Source organism: Gallinula chloropus (assembly GCF_964237585.1).
Source record: "Gallinula chloropus genome assembly, chromosome: 3".
Lineage (NCBI taxonomy): Eukaryota > Metazoa > Chordata > Aves > Gruiformes > Rallidae > Gallinula > Gallinula chloropus.
This window is the reverse complement of record NC_140087.1, coordinates 59,995,379-60,013,842: the sequence shown is the minus strand read 5'-3', so window position 1 is coordinate 60,013,842 and position 18,464 is coordinate 59,995,379. Positions and strand designations below refer to the sequence as shown.

At 37.4% G+C, this 18,464-nt stretch overlaps 1 protein-coding gene across 3 annotated transcripts in view; it reads left to right on the top strand.

Annotated features, from left to right (window-relative positions):
- UBR2 (ubiquitin protein ligase E3 component n-recognin 2) overlaps positions 1-18,464 on the top strand; it is a 55,985-nt gene that overhangs the window by 32,213 nt on the left and 5,308 nt on the right. For 2 of the 3 annotated variants that reach the window (XM_084261885.1, XM_084261886.1), the window contains exons 22-43: positions 1,224-1,276; positions 1,532-1,634; positions 2,199-2,247; positions 2,628-2,782; positions 4,847-4,949; positions 5,686-5,795; positions 6,025-6,105; positions 6,805-6,986; positions 7,669-7,868; positions 8,719-8,812; positions 10,230-10,391; positions 10,726-10,823; positions 11,361-11,433; positions 12,199-12,347; positions 12,445-12,500; positions 12,923-13,019; positions 14,929-14,996; positions 15,442-15,577; positions 16,216-16,306; positions 16,814-16,944; positions 17,612-17,720; positions 17,968-18,024. In XM_084261885.1, coding sequence (XP_084118011.1) covers positions 1,224-1,276; positions 1,532-1,634; positions 2,199-2,247; positions 2,628-2,782; positions 4,847-4,949; positions 5,686-5,795; positions 6,025-6,105; positions 6,805-6,986; positions 7,669-7,868; positions 8,719-8,812; positions 10,230-10,391; positions 10,726-10,823; positions 11,361-11,433; positions 12,199-12,347; positions 12,445-12,500; positions 12,923-13,019; positions 14,929-14,996; positions 15,442-15,577; positions 16,216-16,306; positions 16,814-16,944; positions 17,612-17,720; positions 17,968-18,024 — 2,357 coding nt within the window. The remainder of the gene's footprint in view (positions 1-1,223; positions 1,277-1,531; positions 1,635-2,198; positions 2,248-2,627; positions 2,783-4,846; positions 4,950-5,685; positions 5,796-6,024; positions 6,106-6,804; positions 6,987-7,668; positions 7,869-8,718; positions 8,813-10,229; positions 10,392-10,725; positions 10,824-11,360; positions 11,434-12,198; positions 12,348-12,444; positions 12,501-12,922; positions 13,020-14,928; positions 14,997-15,441; positions 15,578-16,215; positions 16,307-16,813; positions 16,945-17,611; positions 17,721-17,967; positions 18,025-18,464) is intronic. The other variant, XM_084261887.1, reaches the window with a different exon arrangement.

Below are 18,464 nucleotides of genomic sequence, written 5' to 3'. Positions count from 1 at the left end.
TTAATGTGGAATAGATGGAATGGGAACAGCAGGACGATTATGCTAAGAGTAAGGTTAATATAGATACAGATTAGTAGTTGTCATGGAGAAGGTAGGAAAGAACTACAGAAGAAAAAACAGCATATGAAAGTCAGGAGCCTGAGAACTTCTTCAGCTTTTCTCTTTTTAATGCTGTTGCTTACTAGGCCATCTGGCCAGCAGTCTCTGCAGTCTGCTTCTAAACCCTGATTAGATGTATGGAAGTGGGTTGTTGAAGCCATCCAGAAATACAAGCTGTTGTATTTTAAAGCTTAACAATTCTTGAGAAGACATGGAATCAGACACAATATAATGACTTGTGTGATACAAATGTTTCATTTGCATGGACAGAAGCATTTGTCTTGAGTTTTGGTATGGGTGTTTCTGTAGCAAAGCTTTTTTAAGAATATTTTTCAAAGAATCTTTTTAAACGTGATTTCCAGAGGCAGTCAGAATTCAACAGTTTGTGTTTTACTTCAGTGGTAGTGCTTCTAATCATAATTTCTGAAACATATTTCATTCTTCTGAATATTCTGAAATTTAACAATTTGAAAAAATAAAATTTTAGGTAGCATGATTTTTTTTAAAGTAATTTAAGGTTGGATGAAAGAGCAAACTAGGGTGGAACCTGGAGTTCCAAATTGTATTGTCAGTCTTAAATACTTTTTCCCTGGCCTGTGAATATGTATTGCAGGAAAGCAATGGCAATAAGAAAAGGTAATTTGTGTATGAAGCAGTGATATATATTTGATCTGATTTCTCCTGCTGACTTCTGTGGTTGTTTACCAATTTTCAGTGACTTGACTTTTTAGCTTTCCTTTATTTCATTTTAAAGGCCTAGAAGGCAGATATACTGACAGTATATTCCTAAGCTAAACTGACTAAGCTGATTTAGAGTTTTCAGCTGTTACTGAGTTTAATCTGAGTTTTCAGATTCCAACCAATTTAACCTGAGTATTATGACAGGGACAAAGAGTAAAAATTAAGCATTTAATATGGCATGATTTTTTTTATTGAAGTACTTATTGCAGAGATGGTATTCCTCAATGTATTTTCATATGAAGGGCTTTAGCATTCCCTTGACTGCCAGCAAATTACTTTGTACAACTTCTGTTTTCCATCCTTATGTAGTGTTGTATGATATTTGAATGTGTTTAACTCAAGAACTACAGTAACACACTGCCTTGCCTTTTCACTTCATGTAGGAGAACAGAGAGACCGGAATGGAAAGTGTGATTGAAGAAGTAGCATGTTTCAAGTATGTTTCCCTTGATTCTAATATTTCAACTGTAAAAATGGAATGTCAAAATTAGTCACAATGAAAGAATAGAAGAAAGGAAGCTGGGCCATGGTATTTTCCCATGACTCATGGACATCATTCTTAATAATGTGACTTAATTGATTTCTGTAATGCCTATTGAGTAGTGTTTTTTTTAGCTGTTCTAGTTACGTCTATGCTCAGATGTTAATAACTAATTAACATCATTGTATATTTTATTTATATATATTTTAGGAAACCTGGATTAACAGGGAGAGGGCTGTATGAGTTAAAACCAGAATGCGCCAGGAATTTTAATCTGTATTTCTATCACTTTTCAAGGGCAGAGCAGTCAAAGGTAAATATTAATCTAACTTTCTAGGTTTTATTTTCTCTCTTCTTTGTTTGCTTTTTCCTGAAGCTTTATTCTGTGAAGAAGTATTATCAGCTGGTTAAAAATTAACTTAGAAAAATAAATTTATTTGAGAACGTTAACAAAACTTGCCCAAGATTTTGCAGTGATTTTTGTGCCACCAGATCCTGTGCCTTATACAGAGCTGCAGAGCTCAGTGGGCCTTCAGGCTGTGGATTCACTTACATGTTACCTTACTGGAAGTATATAAACAGTCAGTATTTTTGCTTGCCTTCATGGAAATGACCATTTCAGCTCAGCCTTGTTTTACAATTGTAAGCTAGAAGAATAATCCAGGCTGACTCAAGATGGAAGATTAATTTTGAAGATATGTGCTTTCTTTACAAGTAGAGTGTAAGACAAACTGATGACACAGAAGCTTGCTTGTTTTATTTAGGGCTGGGGAAAAGGGGAAAAACCAGTAACAATGTAATAAAGCACAAATGCTTTTTTATGCATTTTATATTTGTACAGGTCTTGAGTAATATTGACATCACTCTTCTATTTCAGGCAGAGGAAGCACAAAGAAAGCTGAAAAGACAGAACAGAGAAGATACAGGTATTTCTCTTTGAGAGAAAATGGGAGAAGAGGGAAGTACCGATCAACCTGTGTATTGCCCTGACACTTAGGCTAACATCCTGTTCTTGGGCTAGACAAAAATCAGTTGAAAACGTAAGGGAAATTGTTACATCTCCCTGGTTAGAGACAAGAATCTAATCTGTCGTGGATCTGGCCTTCTGAACAGCTTATTCCTTTGGCTCTTCTGTTACATGCAAGCCACGCTGAGTGTTACAGCCCATTATCTGTATTAGTGTTTATCAAGCAGCTGTATGCTGTCTTGGGTTAAGGTGTTAAGCTCTTTGGAAGTCAGACATTTTATGTGGGTGTAGCAATTATTAGAGCTGCCAAAATGTTAAATATACAAACTTCCCTTTCAGCACTTCCACCACCAGCTCTTCCTCCTTTCTGCCCACTTTTTGCAAGTCTGGTTAATATTCTGCAGTCTGATGTCATGCTGTGCATTATGGGAACTATACTGCAGTGGGCAGTAGAACACAATGGCTATGCCTGGTCAGAGTCCATGCTGCAAAGGGTATGTCTCCTTACTTAAAATTGTGCTTACACTAAAGGAAGGAATATGAATATTAGCAGTTTTACACATGTTTATGGATTTGGGTTGCTTATTTGGTATTTTTGAGAAATAAATGGTGTTTTCATAGAATCACAGACTGGATTGGGTTGACAGGCACCTCCAGGACCATATTGTTCCATCCTCCCTGCCATGAGCAGGGACACCTTCCACTAGCCCAGGCTGCCCAAATCCCCATCCAACCTGCCCTTGAACACTGCCAGGGAGGGGGCAGCCACAGCTCCTCTCCGCAGCCTGTGCCAGGGACTCACCACCCTCACAGGGAAGAATTTCTTCCTAATATCTAATCTAAATCTCCCCTCCTTCAGCTTAACCCTATTACACCTTGTCCTATCACTACATGTATTTTCTGATATAAAGGACTAAAGAAACCCCTCTGCCTCCGATGCAATTTAATTTTAAGCGTCTATGGAAGAGAGAAGTGCATTTCTAATGGGATGCACACGAGAGAGAAAAATTCTTCTTGAATCAGTCAAAATAGTGTTCATTGTGGTAGAGGACCAGTTTGTCTGGGTTGTTGCGTATTGAGTAGAACACTGACTTCTTCTTGACTTTCCTTTGCTTATTTTCAGTTTAGGTTAAATCAATTTGGAAAGTACCATACCACCTCTGAGGTGTGCAGAGATAAGGGATGATCTGCTATAAAAGGGCTATTTATATTGGTCAGGTTTTGTTGGCGTGTTGTCCAATCCCAAGCTTTTCAAAAATACTGATACATTTTTTTTTAATTAACATTTTGAAATGCAACCCCAGCCCTGAAATGAAGTGTTAATGTTTTTACATTCAGTCTTACTGAGTGTGCGTTACCTTCATGGCTAAGTTTAAATTCACAGAGGCAGTACTGTGTCACGCCCATAAAAAAGTTGAAAATAGAACACTATATCGGTATAGTAAATCACAACAATAATTGGAAGAGTTTAAGTTTAGGTGGCATGAGAATGCTAGGCTTTGGAATAACAGAACAGAAAAATTGTTTTGGTTTTTTTTTTGAAGCTCAACTAAAACATGATCAGCCAACTGAGTACCTCTCTTTCCTCCAAAAAGTGAGGTTCGTTAGGGACCTCTCACTTGCTTGGCCAGTGCTTTGTATTCAGTGGTGCTGTGCGGTTGGATTGAACCTTTTCCAAGGTACCAGCTCCCATCTTGGAAGCACCATACAAAGTTTGATATGAACCATCTGTAAGAGGTGGCCCCTTGTTAGATAGATGTGACAGACTGAGGGAAAATTGATTGTTGCTTATTAAACCAATTTTACAAAACTTGAAGACTCAAATCAGGTTTTTCCACTTTTTCTGTCAATACTTTAGTTAACTGAGACTGTTGCACTACAGTTCTGCTACAGATTTTTCAGTGATTATATTTTCCTTACACAGGTTTTGGTGTTGATTCCAGGCATTCAGTAACAATTTTTGTCTAGAGCATCCTGGCACTTTATATGGGGTGGCAAAAGTGGTTTAATTCAGCTGCACAGAGGAACAGAGTTCACCACCAAGACTTAAGTCTTTTAGTTTTAAAATGTCAGTCAGGTTATTTTAGTGCCAAATAGGGTGATTTCAGTTTCTAAGTTCCAGGAAATAATACCTTTTTACTGACCTAAAAGCTAACTTTTTTAAAAATGTGTTTTTACAGTGTTAAATTTATTAAACTCAATTTACTTCAACTTTTTGTCAATTAAATTTTTTACGTAGGAAGGATTTAGTGTGCATCATGCTGATGTCTACAGATTTGTGATGGAACATGCGATTACTAGGGAGAAATCAAGGAAACACTGACTTCTCCTAGGCAGGACAGCAAACAGAAAGATACAAGTGGTGTAACAGGGTTTTTATTTGGCAGAGTTTCAAGAATGTGTAAACAAACACTTTCTCCTGTCTAAAATAGCTTTGGAATTACATATGTAGGAATAATATAAAATTTATTCGGTTTTATATAATTTTCCTATATGACTTCCTTGTGTCTTGATGCATTTCCTAAACTGTGGGTAATTATAGGCATTATTTTACCTAGGTCTTGCATTTGCTTGGAATGGCACTACAAGAAGAAAAACAACATCTGGAGAACCTCAGCGATGAGAATGTTGTAACATTTACCTTCACTCAGAAAATATCAAGTATGCCTTTCTTTTCAAATTTATAGCAAATCTTAAATAACTGAAAATGCTAGTACCTCATATTTTATTTTTCTGAAACACTGTTTACCAGAAGAATGTATTTGTTTATCCATGGAAGCTTTACCAAATATGCTTTACATACGTGTAGCTTCCATGATAGTAGACATACTAAAGGGCTTTTCTGGAGGAGAAAGACAGAGGTAGAATAATTCTCACTGTCTGATTCTTAATATCTTTAAGTAGTGTTTCAGCAATGATTGTTTTATATTGTGAGATGCTGCGACTGCAAAGTCTGTAGTTGTATTCTTAAATGGTCTTTTAATCTTGACTCCCCTTTGGATCTTCTGATGCCTTAGTTTTGCTAAGACATGGGGGTTCCTATGGCTCTTCAATTCAAAATAGGTGGGAAATAAAATATTGGAAATTCTGCAGGGTAGCTCCCAAGCTGAAAACATCCAGGGAGCACATACAGTGTATTTATCTTGTAAGAAAATATAGTCAGTAAGTAAGAAAATATAGTCAGTAAGAAAGACTATTTCAACTAACTTTGAAGGAATTAGAGGGTATCAATGAAAATGGGATGGAGGGGGAAAGGAAGTTATATGTTGTGCCTATTTGTTGAAAGAATTTTCATCTGCTAAACATATGTGAGTGTTGTTTTTTCTTTTGTTAGTAGTAGTGAACCATTAATTTGTTGGGTAACAGTATAATCAATTGTTAGCATATTTTTTCGCAGGACCAGGTGAGGCACCCAATAATTCCCCTAGTATACTGGCCATGCTGGAAACGCTGCAAAACGCACCTCATCTGGAAGTGCATAAGGACATGATCAGATGGATATTGAAGGTACGTGTGTTTTTATGTAACTGCTGAAAATCATGCAAAGAAGAATTTTGAAACTTTCTTAATTACATTGTAATGGCTTCCTTGTTTCCCATGTTGATCTGTTGTACCTATTCTTTTCTTCTTCTGGAATCAAACACTGTGTTATCTGGCCAGCAGTGTAGTATACACAGTTGTATTCACATGTCACAAAAAAAATCAAGTGTTGGTGTTTTGTTTTTTTTTCTTACAGACTTTTAATGCTATTAAGAAACTGAGAGAAAGCTCTTCTTCAAGTCCTGTGGCTGAGACAGAAGGAAACATTATGGAGGAGGTAAAAGCAAGCTGTAACAGCTGGTCTGGAACAGGTCTGGGTTGTGACTATCGAAGGACTCTATCTCTAGTTGCAGCTCTAAATCTAAGATGGGAAACATCAGGGATTTCTGAGATTCTGTTCCACCTTATGGATTAAACCTGTTTGCTTGAAAGTACTATTGAGAGAGTCCCTGGAAATTTTTCCTTGTTTTATATATTGTAGTCTCCAAACCTTTTGCAAGTTTATTGCTTAGAGTAGCAGTAGCCATTTGTAGCACTGATCAGAGCATTTGATGATGTGCTCTTCCTGTAATGCCAGACTCCTTGCGAAGGTGTTGAAAGGAATGGTATCTGTGTATTTTTATCAAGCAGGCGGTTCCAGACAAACTCCTCCTTGATTCATTTAGCTTGATGTGATGTTCTAGATAATACACAGAGCCCTTGGGGCACAAGAGACCCCCATGTAGCTTTTTATTTTATGAATGCTCAAAAGGGAAGAAACTTACAAAATACAGTTAAGGTTGAGGGGAAGAGGTACCCTTCTGGATCTGCGGTTGTACCTGGCATTGAACATAAATTTAAGAAGAGAGGGCACAAAATTACTTTGTTGCAGACTTCTATTTTGTCTTGTAGTACAAGCTATACATAGCAGTAGCTAAAATAAATTGTCTGTTGCAACAAATCTTTAAAAATGACCAAGTAAACAATACGATTTCAGAGCTCACGGGATAAAGACAAAGCTGAAAGGAAGCGAAAAGCTGAGATTGCCAGACTGCGCAGGGAAAAGATCATGGCCCAGATGTCTGAGATGCAAAGGCACTTCATCAATGAAAACAAAGAACTCTTTCAGCAGACTTTGGAGGAGCTAGATAGCTCAACCTCCAGGGTACATGAAAACAGGTAAAGGAATGTCATTTTAATTTTTTCCCCTTCAATTTTTACATAAATTTTCCTGTCAGTACTACTTAAGGTGCTTTTTTAGTCTTGGTGGAAAACTGTTCAGAGGGTTTTGGGACCAAAAAAGCATCAGAAAATGGAATGCTTTCCTCCATTCTGTCAAGGTGATGGGTTAAATATGGTTTCTTCCCTCATCCTATCCTTGTAGTGCTCAACATAAAAAGGCATCCAGTAAATTGTTAACAGTACTGAAGGGACAACGCTGTTAAATGTAGTAAGTCAGAAATAGCGGATTAATGTGTATGATATTGATCTGGGGAAAAAAATAATCTGTTTGTAGTTGGAAATATGAATTGAAGCATGTGAATGATTTTATGGGGAGGTAGAGAATGTTTTCAGAGTTTATGCCAGATACATAAAGGATGGTGGAGATGGTGGGTCATGGATAAAATTTCTGTATTAAACTGGAGTGGGTATTACTTTTGGGAGTGGTGGTGGTGATGTATGATTTTTTCCTCTAAACTGTGTTCTGTTTCTGGGGACATGGGAATTGTATAAATGCCCAAACTATTTTTGTCACAGGACATTTATAAATCTAGAAAGCTCATCAATCACATTTAAATCTTACTCTGTTTTGTAATGGTTTTCAAATAATTTGCTCACTAGTATTCTTTGAATATTCCAGCCCTGTAATTTCAGATGCAAAACTCACAGCCTTGGGACCAGAGCAAACTAGAGTAGCTGAACACAGACAGGTTGTTATGTGTATATTGTGTCAGGAGGAACAAGAAGTTAAAGTGGACAGCAGGGCCATGGTCTTGGCAGCATTTATTCAGCGATCAACTGTGTTGTCTAAAAATAGAAACAAAATTATTCCAGACCCTGGTAAGTAGCATTTAATATTAATGACTGTTGGAGTCACTGTAACAGCTGCATTCTTTCTTTTGAGACAGTAGCATCACCTTATGTTAACTGTATGATTGTGAATGACTTCCTTGTAATCACTGACAAGACTCTGGCATTCTACTGAGGTAGAAATGTATGTGTAAAATCACTGCAGAACATTATCTAAGTGTTCTGCCAGACATTTATGGCAAATGATTTGTAACTATTAAAAAACCCTTTAAAATCTGAAGTGTTTGTTCTTAAACTATGCCTGTAACATTAGAGAGGAGGTGGGAACATTATAGACAGAGGAGGTGTTGATGTAGTGCTGTAAAAGCACAAGATACACATTTCCTTCCTCTCAGTTGTATGATCTGAAATGTCTCTTAGCAATAAAAAAAGGCTGCTTTGCTTTAGGCTGGTGTGAAACAGATCACAGTGGTGAGTGGTGTGGTTACCAAGGTTTCTCTGGATTCTGTATATGTACACATGCGGAAAATTTCTGCACGGAATCAGTTTGCCCTCTCACTCTGAAAATAAGTGTTCTCAGACTCCTTGTCCGATGGTGCTGAACCACCGCAACTGCAGGTAGATCTTGGAGGCTTTTAGTAGGGCCCAGCACCTCTGAAAGCTTGGTTTGGCATCAGGATACGTGCTTAAAACAAAGTGACATGATGCTCGTAAATCATGTAAACAGTTTAAGTGTGTTTGGTTTAATAGTATGTTTTAAGCTTCATCAAATGAGTTGTGATTAACTTTAATAATAGTGCAGATGTGGTGACATTTATCTGCAGTTAAGTCTTTTGATAAATGTTTATTTCAAAGTTGCTTTGTTTTACTTCAAACACAGAAAAATACGACCCGTTATTCATGCATCCAGATCTGTCCTGTGGAACGCACACAGGTAGCTGTGGACATATTATGCACGCACATTGTTGGCAAAGGTAAAGATCTATACTGAAGTCTTTAGTCCAAAAAAGCATGTCATGCCCTGTGCTTGCTGAAGGGCATTATTTTCAATGGCAAAACTACTACCGTGTAGTAAACTGAAAGAAACATCATGAAACAATTAAATCAGCTTTCTGCTGGGGTGGGGGAAATAGAAGTCATTATAATAAATGCTCTAAAACGTGTTTAAAATCATTTTCATTTACTATTTGTCCTCTTGGTAAAGAAGAATCCAAAGCCCCACGTGGCAGCTTTTGTTCCTTTGGTTGTTTATCCCTGTGTGTAATCCCCTATGGTGCACATGTATCTGAAGGCTGAAGCTCAGATTTTTGGGCTTTTTTTGCAGTTTGATAACAGACTTTCTCCTGCTGCATCTTGCACTCTGCTAAAATTGGAAATGACAGTGCGTCCTTTGCACTCTTAATTCCTTCATTGTGTTTAATTTGAAGTAGAAACATCTGTGACCTAGGTCAAACTCATCTGCACCATAAACTCAATTTTATCCTTTGTTCTTAGGTGCTTTTTTGTAGAAAAACCTTTTCCAGTTATTTTTTATTATTTGTTTTTTGGAGGTTGATGAAAGTGCTTAGTGCTATGTTGTGCCAATGCCATGTGACAAATGCAAACCATTTAAGCCTCTGATTTGATTAGATCCGTGCTTTGGTCCTTGGCCTGGCTTCTGGAGTCCCTGGTTTCAAATTCTGCCGTGTCTGAAGACATGTAAGAGCTCCCAGAGTTTCTGTGGTCATAACCACGTGGTGGTCTTAATGCAGGATTCGTTTGTAGTCTTTGGTATCGCTGCTTGCTGAAGATGTGTTCTTCATTTTGTGTAGCTCACGTAGAGTGCTATGTGGTTGCCTTTAACTCCTGGAAGTGTCCTTAGATGCCTTTATTCAGACCATTTTGGAACATTCTTGGGCATGCTCTAAACCCTCTGGAGCCTTCTGGAATAGCAGATACGTTTAGCAAAGTGGTGAATTTAGTTTCTTTTCATGCAGGATTCAGAGGTTGGCCACCGTTTTTCCCCATTGCTGTTCTGTTGTGGTCTGTAATGGAATATGCATGTAAATAGCAGTCATGGCATCTCCCTTAAAATTTTATGCAAAGACATAATTACTTTTTTAATCCTTCAACATTCTCTTTGCCTTTCCCCCTCACCCTTTTTTTCTAAATGGAAATTACTAAGGTTCAGAAAGAAACATGATATTAACAGTCTAATGAACTTCAGCTCTTTAGACAATTTTGGCTGCAAAAACTGGGGATAGCCTGCAGTTGGTAATAGTTTTCTCTTTCAGATAATTCTCTTATGTGTATCTGGGAAGTGGTAAAACACTGTCTTCATGAGAATACATGAATTTATGTCTCAAAGTAATGTTGTAATAATTTGCCACGAATATTTTGGGTTTTTTAAAGGTATTTTGATGCTGTCCAAGCAAAAGAGCAACGAAGACAACAAAGATTACGAGTACACACGAGTTACGATGTAGAAAATGGTGAATTCCTTTGCCCACTCTGTGAGTGCTTAAGCAACACCGTTATTCCTCTACTTCCTCCACCAAGAGTTTTGTTTAACAGGTTAGTTTGCTTTATGCATGTCCTCAATACATGTAAAAAAACCCCAAAACACCACCTCAGTATCCCCTTTGAAAATGCTTATTGTACTCTGTTTTGCTGATCTTCCGTGGATTGTCTGCCTGCTTGTTTTGGTTTATGGACCTTCCTTGGTTACTGCATGGAAGGTCAGTGAAGTGTAGTACCTGTAGGGAAGGAACTGAAGGCAGAAATGTGTGGGCAACAGGGGAAATGTTTGTTGAGAAACAGAGCAACATGGAATGCTTGTGAATTAGTAATTCTGTATGTATTTCCTCTTCTCTAATGAGTGCATTCTGTTTTATATGTTTTTGGACAGGTTAGACTTCTCAGGCCAACCAAACCTAGCTCAGTGGGTCAAAACAGTATCCCAGCAAATAAAAGCACTGTATTTACTTCGAGATGAGGACTGTGCAAGTAAGTCTGAAGAAATGCATTTATTTGTATGTGAAGTCAGGTTGGAGAAGACCTTTACAAACTGTTACTCTAACACTGCCATGGTTTAGCCATGGAGCTAAACTGTGTCCCTAAGCACTGCATCTATGGCCTTTTTAATACCTCCGGGGATGGTGACTCATCTGCTTCCCTAGGCAGCTTGTTCCAATGCTTGATAACCTTTCTGGTGAAGAATTCTTTCCTAATATCCAGTCTAATCCTCCTTGGAGGCCATTTCCTCTTGTCCTATCAGTTACTACTCATGAAAAAAGACCAGCATCCACCTTGTTAGTAATCTCCTTTCAGTTGGTTGTGGAGTGTGATCAGGTCTCCCCTCAGCCTCCATTTCTCTAGGACAGCCAACCTCATGTCATGAAAAAGACTAAGTAATATGGTTCTACCACAGCAGCATTGAGCTTGGAATTTCAGCTTCTGGTCATGTGCTTCTGCACCTTTATTATAACATAAAAATTATGTTTAAATGACTTACTGGTGATTTATTGATTCTTGTTTGTACAGGCAGTTCTGGTAATTCAGAAAAAATGGATCAGCTGCAGCTACCTGAAGGATTTAGACCAGATTTCAAACCGAAGTACGTATTTCCATCTTAATGAATCATTTCAAAATCATCATGAAACAATGTGATTTTTGCACTGTAGTGCCTCACTGATTAAGGCAAAAGTATTAATTTTGCCTTAGAGAAATTGGTCCTATGATGAAGTCCATTGAAGTCCAACTCAGAAGTAGCAAATAGTGCAGTAGAATTCGAGAGGCAGATGTGATGCATGCATATGCAGAGAAGGCACTGCTGTTGTATGAATTTCAGCATCAGGATTAAATTTTCTTTTCCTACTACCTGTAACTGGGTGAAGGACTCCTCATCATAGCTCATAGTAGAACGTCAAGGAAGAATATGAAATGTATGTTAATATGAAATTTCAGCTACTATGGTATGTTTGTATTTGAATCTACCCCATCTTCACTTGGGGAGAAAGTAATGAAATTCATTTCATGGTACAGACATTTATCTGCCAACTGTCCACAAGAAGCAAGAGACCTGATTTTGCCATCACTCACACATCCTTTAATTAAGTCTTAACTGCATTATCTTTGAAGACTGGATATTCTTAACACTGAAAAATGAAATGAGTTCCAATCAAATAATAATAAAATAATTGGGAGTGTATCTGTCACAGAAAAGTAGATATGGAATACTTGATCCAAAGAAAAATACTGGAGTTCTCACTTAAAATTTAAAAATTTGTGTGTTTGGCTGTGGAGCAAATGCTCATCATTAAAAGTACTGTGCTGCCAGTGGAGAAAAAATTAGTTAGTAATACTGTTTTCTTTCGTTTAGGAATCCTTATTCAGAGAGCATTAAAGAGATGTTGACAACTTTTGGTACAGCAACATACAAAGTAGGCTTGAAGGTTCATCCAAATGAAGAAGATCCACGTGTGCCCATAATGTGCTGGGGAAGCTGTGCTTACACAATACAGACTATAGGTACTAACATATTAATTTTGCTCCTTTTATACTTCAATTTGAAAATCTAGTTAAATTTACAGTGTTGAAATGTTTCTGGGTGTTGTTTTTTTTCCAGAACGAATTCTAGCTGATGAAGATAAACCATTGTTTGGTCATCTACCTTGTCGACAGGTAAGGATCAAGTAACAGTTCTGAATCAATGGAAAAAGAGGCAATCGTGCTTATTTAATGCAGACTATCTAATTTGAAGTTACGTTTATTGATAGGTTTATTCATTAGACCCCACTATTCAGTTAATCAGTATCTGATTATTAACCTATGTAAAGATCAAATACAGCAAAAACTTGTGATGTTGGGGTTTTTTTTCGTACATAAATGCATAGTTAGGAAGGCCATGGTTTCTCATGGTGGCAGTCAAGAATAGGAAAGGGAACTTGTATAGTTGTATAAATGTAAATACTTTTGTCATGTGTGTAGGCTCTCAAACTGCTCACATAAAGTGCCACTGAGGGTCCTGAAAAGAGTGCTGGAAGTCAAGATCTCTTTGCATTGAGGGATTTTAACTGTGGCGGTGTCTCCCTTTGTTTTTGAAGGATGACTGTCTTAAATCATTGACGAGATTCGCAGCAGCTCACTGGACAGTTTCGTCTCTTTCGGCAATACAGGGTCACTTTTGTACTCTCTTAGCATGTAAGTTTGCCCCTTACTCGCTTTTTTACAAATATGCAGATGTGGAAAGATGCTTAAGAGAACGTTGCTTTATGTGGTGGTTTTAAGTAGTAAACCAAAAGCCGGTATTTTCACACGGGTACCCACATGTATTTCACCATGGGGAGGGGGACAGGGAGGAATTTCTTTTGGCCTGCAGTTCCAAGATGCATTTCAAGAGAAGCATTGACACTTCACTCTGAAGATGGAGTTCTGTTGGTTGTTCCCAGCACTTACATTGCTGCTTTTAGAAAGGTACCTAGAGCAAAGGAGATGCATGTGTCGTCCTTAACAAAAGAAAAGTGATACGCTGGAACTTGAAAGAGGAAGAAATTATTACTGTTAAAGTAGTTGTCCATGAGGGGTCTATTCTGAAAGGGTAAATAAGCAGGGAACTAAGTGAAATTAATGGTAGAATTGTTACCACCTACTTCAGCAAACAGTTGGCAGCGTATGGGGAAGAACTTAAGTTCTTCTTAAGGACATCAGTGTGTAGCAACAGAGACTGAGCCATGTTCTGTGTGAGGCAGAAGAGAGAATTTTGCTAGGTATTTGACTGGAACTTGGTAGTGTACAGTGTTCTGCATGCTTTGGGCTTTCTTGAAAACTGAATCGCTGTTTTCTCAAAGCTCTTTCCTCCAGCTGAAAGGAGTAACTGTACTGCTTTTATTTTTATGAAAGGAAAGTGTTTTGCTATTTTATTTTTCAAGGGTGGGAGTAAGGCAAATTATTAGCCTTTGATCTGTCAGTATTCTGAGCACTATTTGTAAATAGAGATAACTTAATCAGAGTTTGGCTTTGGAAGTCCCTTGCTCTGGTCACATTTCTGATAGAAGCATATTTCAGACTTTTGGATGGAGTTTTGCAGCTGTATGCTTAGAAAAGTAAAAGTATTTGAAATCTGAGTGATGGTGAAATGTTTGGTGATAGAAATAGCTTCAAAATGTCGCAGATCTTCAGCTGCTAGTTTTCTGGCCAGCAAGGCAGCAGTCTTCAACTGAAGTATTTTTAAGTTACTAAGAGGAGAGGGTTTTGGTTTTTTTACTGTAGCAGTGGTTTAAACACTACAGCTTAATTCTTGTAGCTACATTGTAAAACTTCTCATGAGCTGCAGTTTATACTCTTGCAGTAAATCAGATCTTACTGCTTGCAGTAAAGTTTGCAACTGTTCCTTGATTGTTCTCTTAAACACATTGTAACATTTTGAAGACACTTTGTTTTGCTTTTAGATGGACTTTAATTGGAATGGTTTTAGTGTGAATTTCTGCTCCTAGCTGGAGTGCTCTGCTTAATGCTTTGTGGTTACAGTGAATACAAATAGTACAGACGGAGAGACCAATACCTAGGTCTGTCTTAATTAGGGATAAACAGTTAATTTCAGAGACTCTTTAGCAATGTGTTTTTGAGTCCCTAAGGCAAATGAGATATGTGAGGCAAATTTGGGGAACCTTGTAAAGCTAAGTGAATTGCAGAAGTTGCCTTTGAACAGCTGTCCAACAGACAGCAATATAGTACTTCTGTTAGGCACTGGTGTTTGAGCTTGTTTCTGGATCAGAGCTTGAGACACTGTCTCACTTCACCTCACACTGGAAAGGGAAGCAGTGAAAGAAAGTCAATGTGGGAGTAGCGAATGGCAGCCTGTACTTCATTATAGGTGCTTTGGCTTTGTTTCCTTTCAACACAATATAGTGAAGTAGGCAAGAGCCTCTTCCAGTACTGTTGAACAGCCCTTGAATTCACACTTTTCTGGCCCAAACAGGTATGTTTTTTTTAAGTCCGTGAAGTCTATAAACCAAGGAGATATCTTTCATTTTGTAAATGAAATACACTAGAACTTTTCTTACATATGTGTTCAATTTAATAAATTCACTTTCCTCTCTACAATACTCAGCACTGGTGCCTAATGAAAAAAATGGAAATCTTCCCTGCATACTTGATATTGACATGTTTCATTTATTGGTAAGTATTCCAAAATGCATATTAAGAATGCTTTGATGCAGTAGGTACTGTGTCAAAACGTCATTGAAAACTCTCTTTAGTCTGAGTTAAGAACATTTAAAAATGTTCAGGTCTTTAGTGTTTTTCTCTATTTAAAGAGTTTTTTTATTTCAACTTTTCTTATAAATAGAAAAAAGATGAGGCAGAATATATGCACTTTGGGTGCTAAAAGAAAAACCAAACAAAATATCAAAACCAAATGCCTCCACAAAAACCAACCAACCAGAAAAACCACCTTAAACAATCAGACCTCTCTCAAAATCACCTGATAGTTAATCATTGTGCTCTTAAAAGTTAGTCTTATGAGTTACATCATCTTCGAAGAGTATAGTTGCAGCATGAGCAGAGAAAATGGGAAGGTAAAAAAAAAAGAAAAGGAATTATACCAGCTTTTTTTCTTTTACAGGTAAGCTTGGTGCTCTCTTTCCCTGCCATACATTGTCAGGATTTTTCAGGGGTTAGTCTTGGCACTGGAGATCTTCACCTGTTTCACCTTGTCACTATGGCACACATAGTACAAATTTTACTTACCTCATCAACAGGTAATGCTGCTTTCTTTGATCTTCTATTGAAATGATTCCTCAAATCTGTACTTGGAAACCACTGTGGCACTACTGGCAAATGTACGCAGCTTACAGCTGCAAATTAAAATTGCTGAGGGGTGCTTTCAGCCCATAGGAAGTCGTGAGAAGTTGTACTCATGAAAGGTCAGTCTCTTGTCGTTATTACTTAACTTTATAGGTTTCTTGGAGCATAGCTAGTCACAAATCCTGGCTTCCTAGCTGATGTAGCAGTGCCTTGAAGTGTTTATTTGGGAGACTTGGCTTAGGTGTTGCACAGTGAATGTTGCAGTTTGCAAAGCAAGGAATTAATGTATCTTCTGGCAAGGGGACCCGGGTAAGGCATAGTGTGGCAAAAGCGAAGAGCTTCAGTAAGTATATGGAGAAACTCAACCAAACAAGTAAAACCAACACCTCACTGGAGCTGACAGTAGCATAAACTTAAACCAGATGATGCGTGGCAGAAACCTTTTTTCCAAACCAGTGTATTTTCTTTGTAGTTCTGTAGTACAGTGGGATGCTTCAATTGGTTTTGGCCTTCTCTTAAAACTTGAAAAATTATGTTGTTGCTGTGTAAGCATGTATAGATGAAGTAATTAGTTTATTTCTTTCATCTTCAGAAGAAAATGGCATGGATCAAGAAAATGCTAACAGTGAAGAGGAAGTAGCTGTGCTTACACTGTATAAATTTCTCTGCCAGTGTACAGGAAGGTAAAAGGGCCATCTTTTTGATAAAAGTTATAACATTTTCTCCCTTCTTGACTCAACTATGCCGTGAATTCTAGTTACTAATGCTGTTAAAGATGACATGGCTTTTAACTTGGAAACTCTTCTTTGCGCATCTTGTTTCTTATCCACCACTAGATAAAGTTTTCAGGTAACTACTCCTATAAATTCCTTGGTGCTCCTGAAGATTAATTTCTGAAACAGGTTTTTTGTAGTCAGCTTGCAGATGTGTAGATGGGAGTGTCTGTGTACAGAAAACATCTAAAGATCTGCAATGTGTACACAAAATTTTCTTTAATTTACTCTCCCAGTTGGTTGTGCTTTTATTGAATCTCTGTGTTGCTGTTCTTGGAATTAGCTTTGAAATAAATACTTTGCATCATGCTTGCTTCAACTGAAGTCAGTAATTTAATGTGGTGCCTGAAGATTACTAAATATGGTTCTCAGGCTGAAATTATTAAATAAAAGCAAATTTTTTTGTCTTCTCTTAAGTGCCTTGAAAGAAGTTTCCTCAGGCTGGCACCTGTGGAGGAATCTAAAAGCTGGAATCATGCCTTTCCTGAGATGTTCTGCTTTGTTTTTCCATTACTTAAATGGAGTCCCAGCACCCTCAGAAATTCAAGGTATTGTCTGCTTTGTAGTAAGTCAGCTTTTTGAAAAGATGCAAACGTTGAGCCAAAAAAAATTACATTTAAACTGTCTTATGTGTCTACCACATATGGTGTACGTATAGTATGAGTGTAAATATGAAAATATTACCTATAATAGCCATAAGTCCATGCTGTTTCAGGATTCCCATGATTAAAACAACATATGATAAGTGGTGCTGAGCTGACAGAACAGTTACAGAACTTGTAGAATATCTTATTGACAAATAGTGTTTAAAATGTAGAATATTTTCATTTTATAATGGCATTAATTAAGGATTTCGAGGGGGGAGGGGAAGGGTGAGGAAGAAACCTGTTGATTTTCTGTAACAAGTTTTCTCAAATTCATAGTCTGTACCAGAAGTGACTGCTGGAGTCCTTTGTTACAGGTGCTGTAGCAATAAGGTACAAAGTGCAGCTGTGCTTCCAGACAATAGGTCTTTGGGCCTTTGGAGCTGGCTGTTAGGAGAGGGGAAGGAAAGATGCTTCTCATTCCTGGCAGTTTTCCAACATAGTTGTCAGGTGCCTTTCCCAGCACTTTCATGCTTTGTACCACATTTTGGGTACAGGGGAATATGTTTGTTGTAGTTAATGCAATTTTAAAAAATGCAATTATGAGAATTATACTTTTATTTCTTTACAGTAAATGGAGCAAACCAGTTTGAACACTTATGTAGCTATCTTTCCTTGCCAAACAACCTCACTTGCCTTTTTGAAGAGAACAGTGAGATTCTGAACACATTAATAGAAAGGTAAGTAGTTTTTATACCTAGTTGAAATATAATCAGGAATTCTGCACAAGACAGTAATGTCAGTATGGTCCCAGGGGTGCATCTGTGGAAATTAACAGTAGACTTTGAAAAACATTTGTAAAGGAAGTGCTCTGAACTAAATATTTTTGGTGATAGATATTATTGCATAGATGTACTTTGGAATTTTTATTATTTATTTTTGGAAAGTATCATCCATTGAGGTTAAAAGCCTTTTTTTTTCTTCTAGTTGGTGTAGTAACAATGAAGTAAAAAGGTATCTTGAAGGCAAGAGACATGCTATCAGGTAAGCATGGGGAAATTTTAAGGAGATGAGAGATATATGCTGGCGTTTTGGTTTTCTCTAAATATCTACTCTAAAGGGTGTCTGTAATAACACAGTATCAATTCTGCTTCTTGAATGACACAGATACTAAGGGATAGGCAAAGAGGTTTCTTTAGTTTTCTAAGACAAGGGAAGTGTTGCTTAAATTGGTAGATTTAAAAGGCAAAGTTAAATATTAGTTTTAATTAGATTTATTGAAGGTAATCAGAAGCCATAACGCTGCTTATATTTCCTATAGTAGGCTTATACCTTCTGATTCAAAGTGTAAGCTGTTGCTAAAAGACATACATAACCTCTGTTTAAAAATGCCAGGTGCTGAAGTGCTTTTTAAAGAATCCAAATTCTTCACTGAAATCAACACCAAGTCAGCTCCTAAAAAAGAAAATTTGCTTTTCATACAT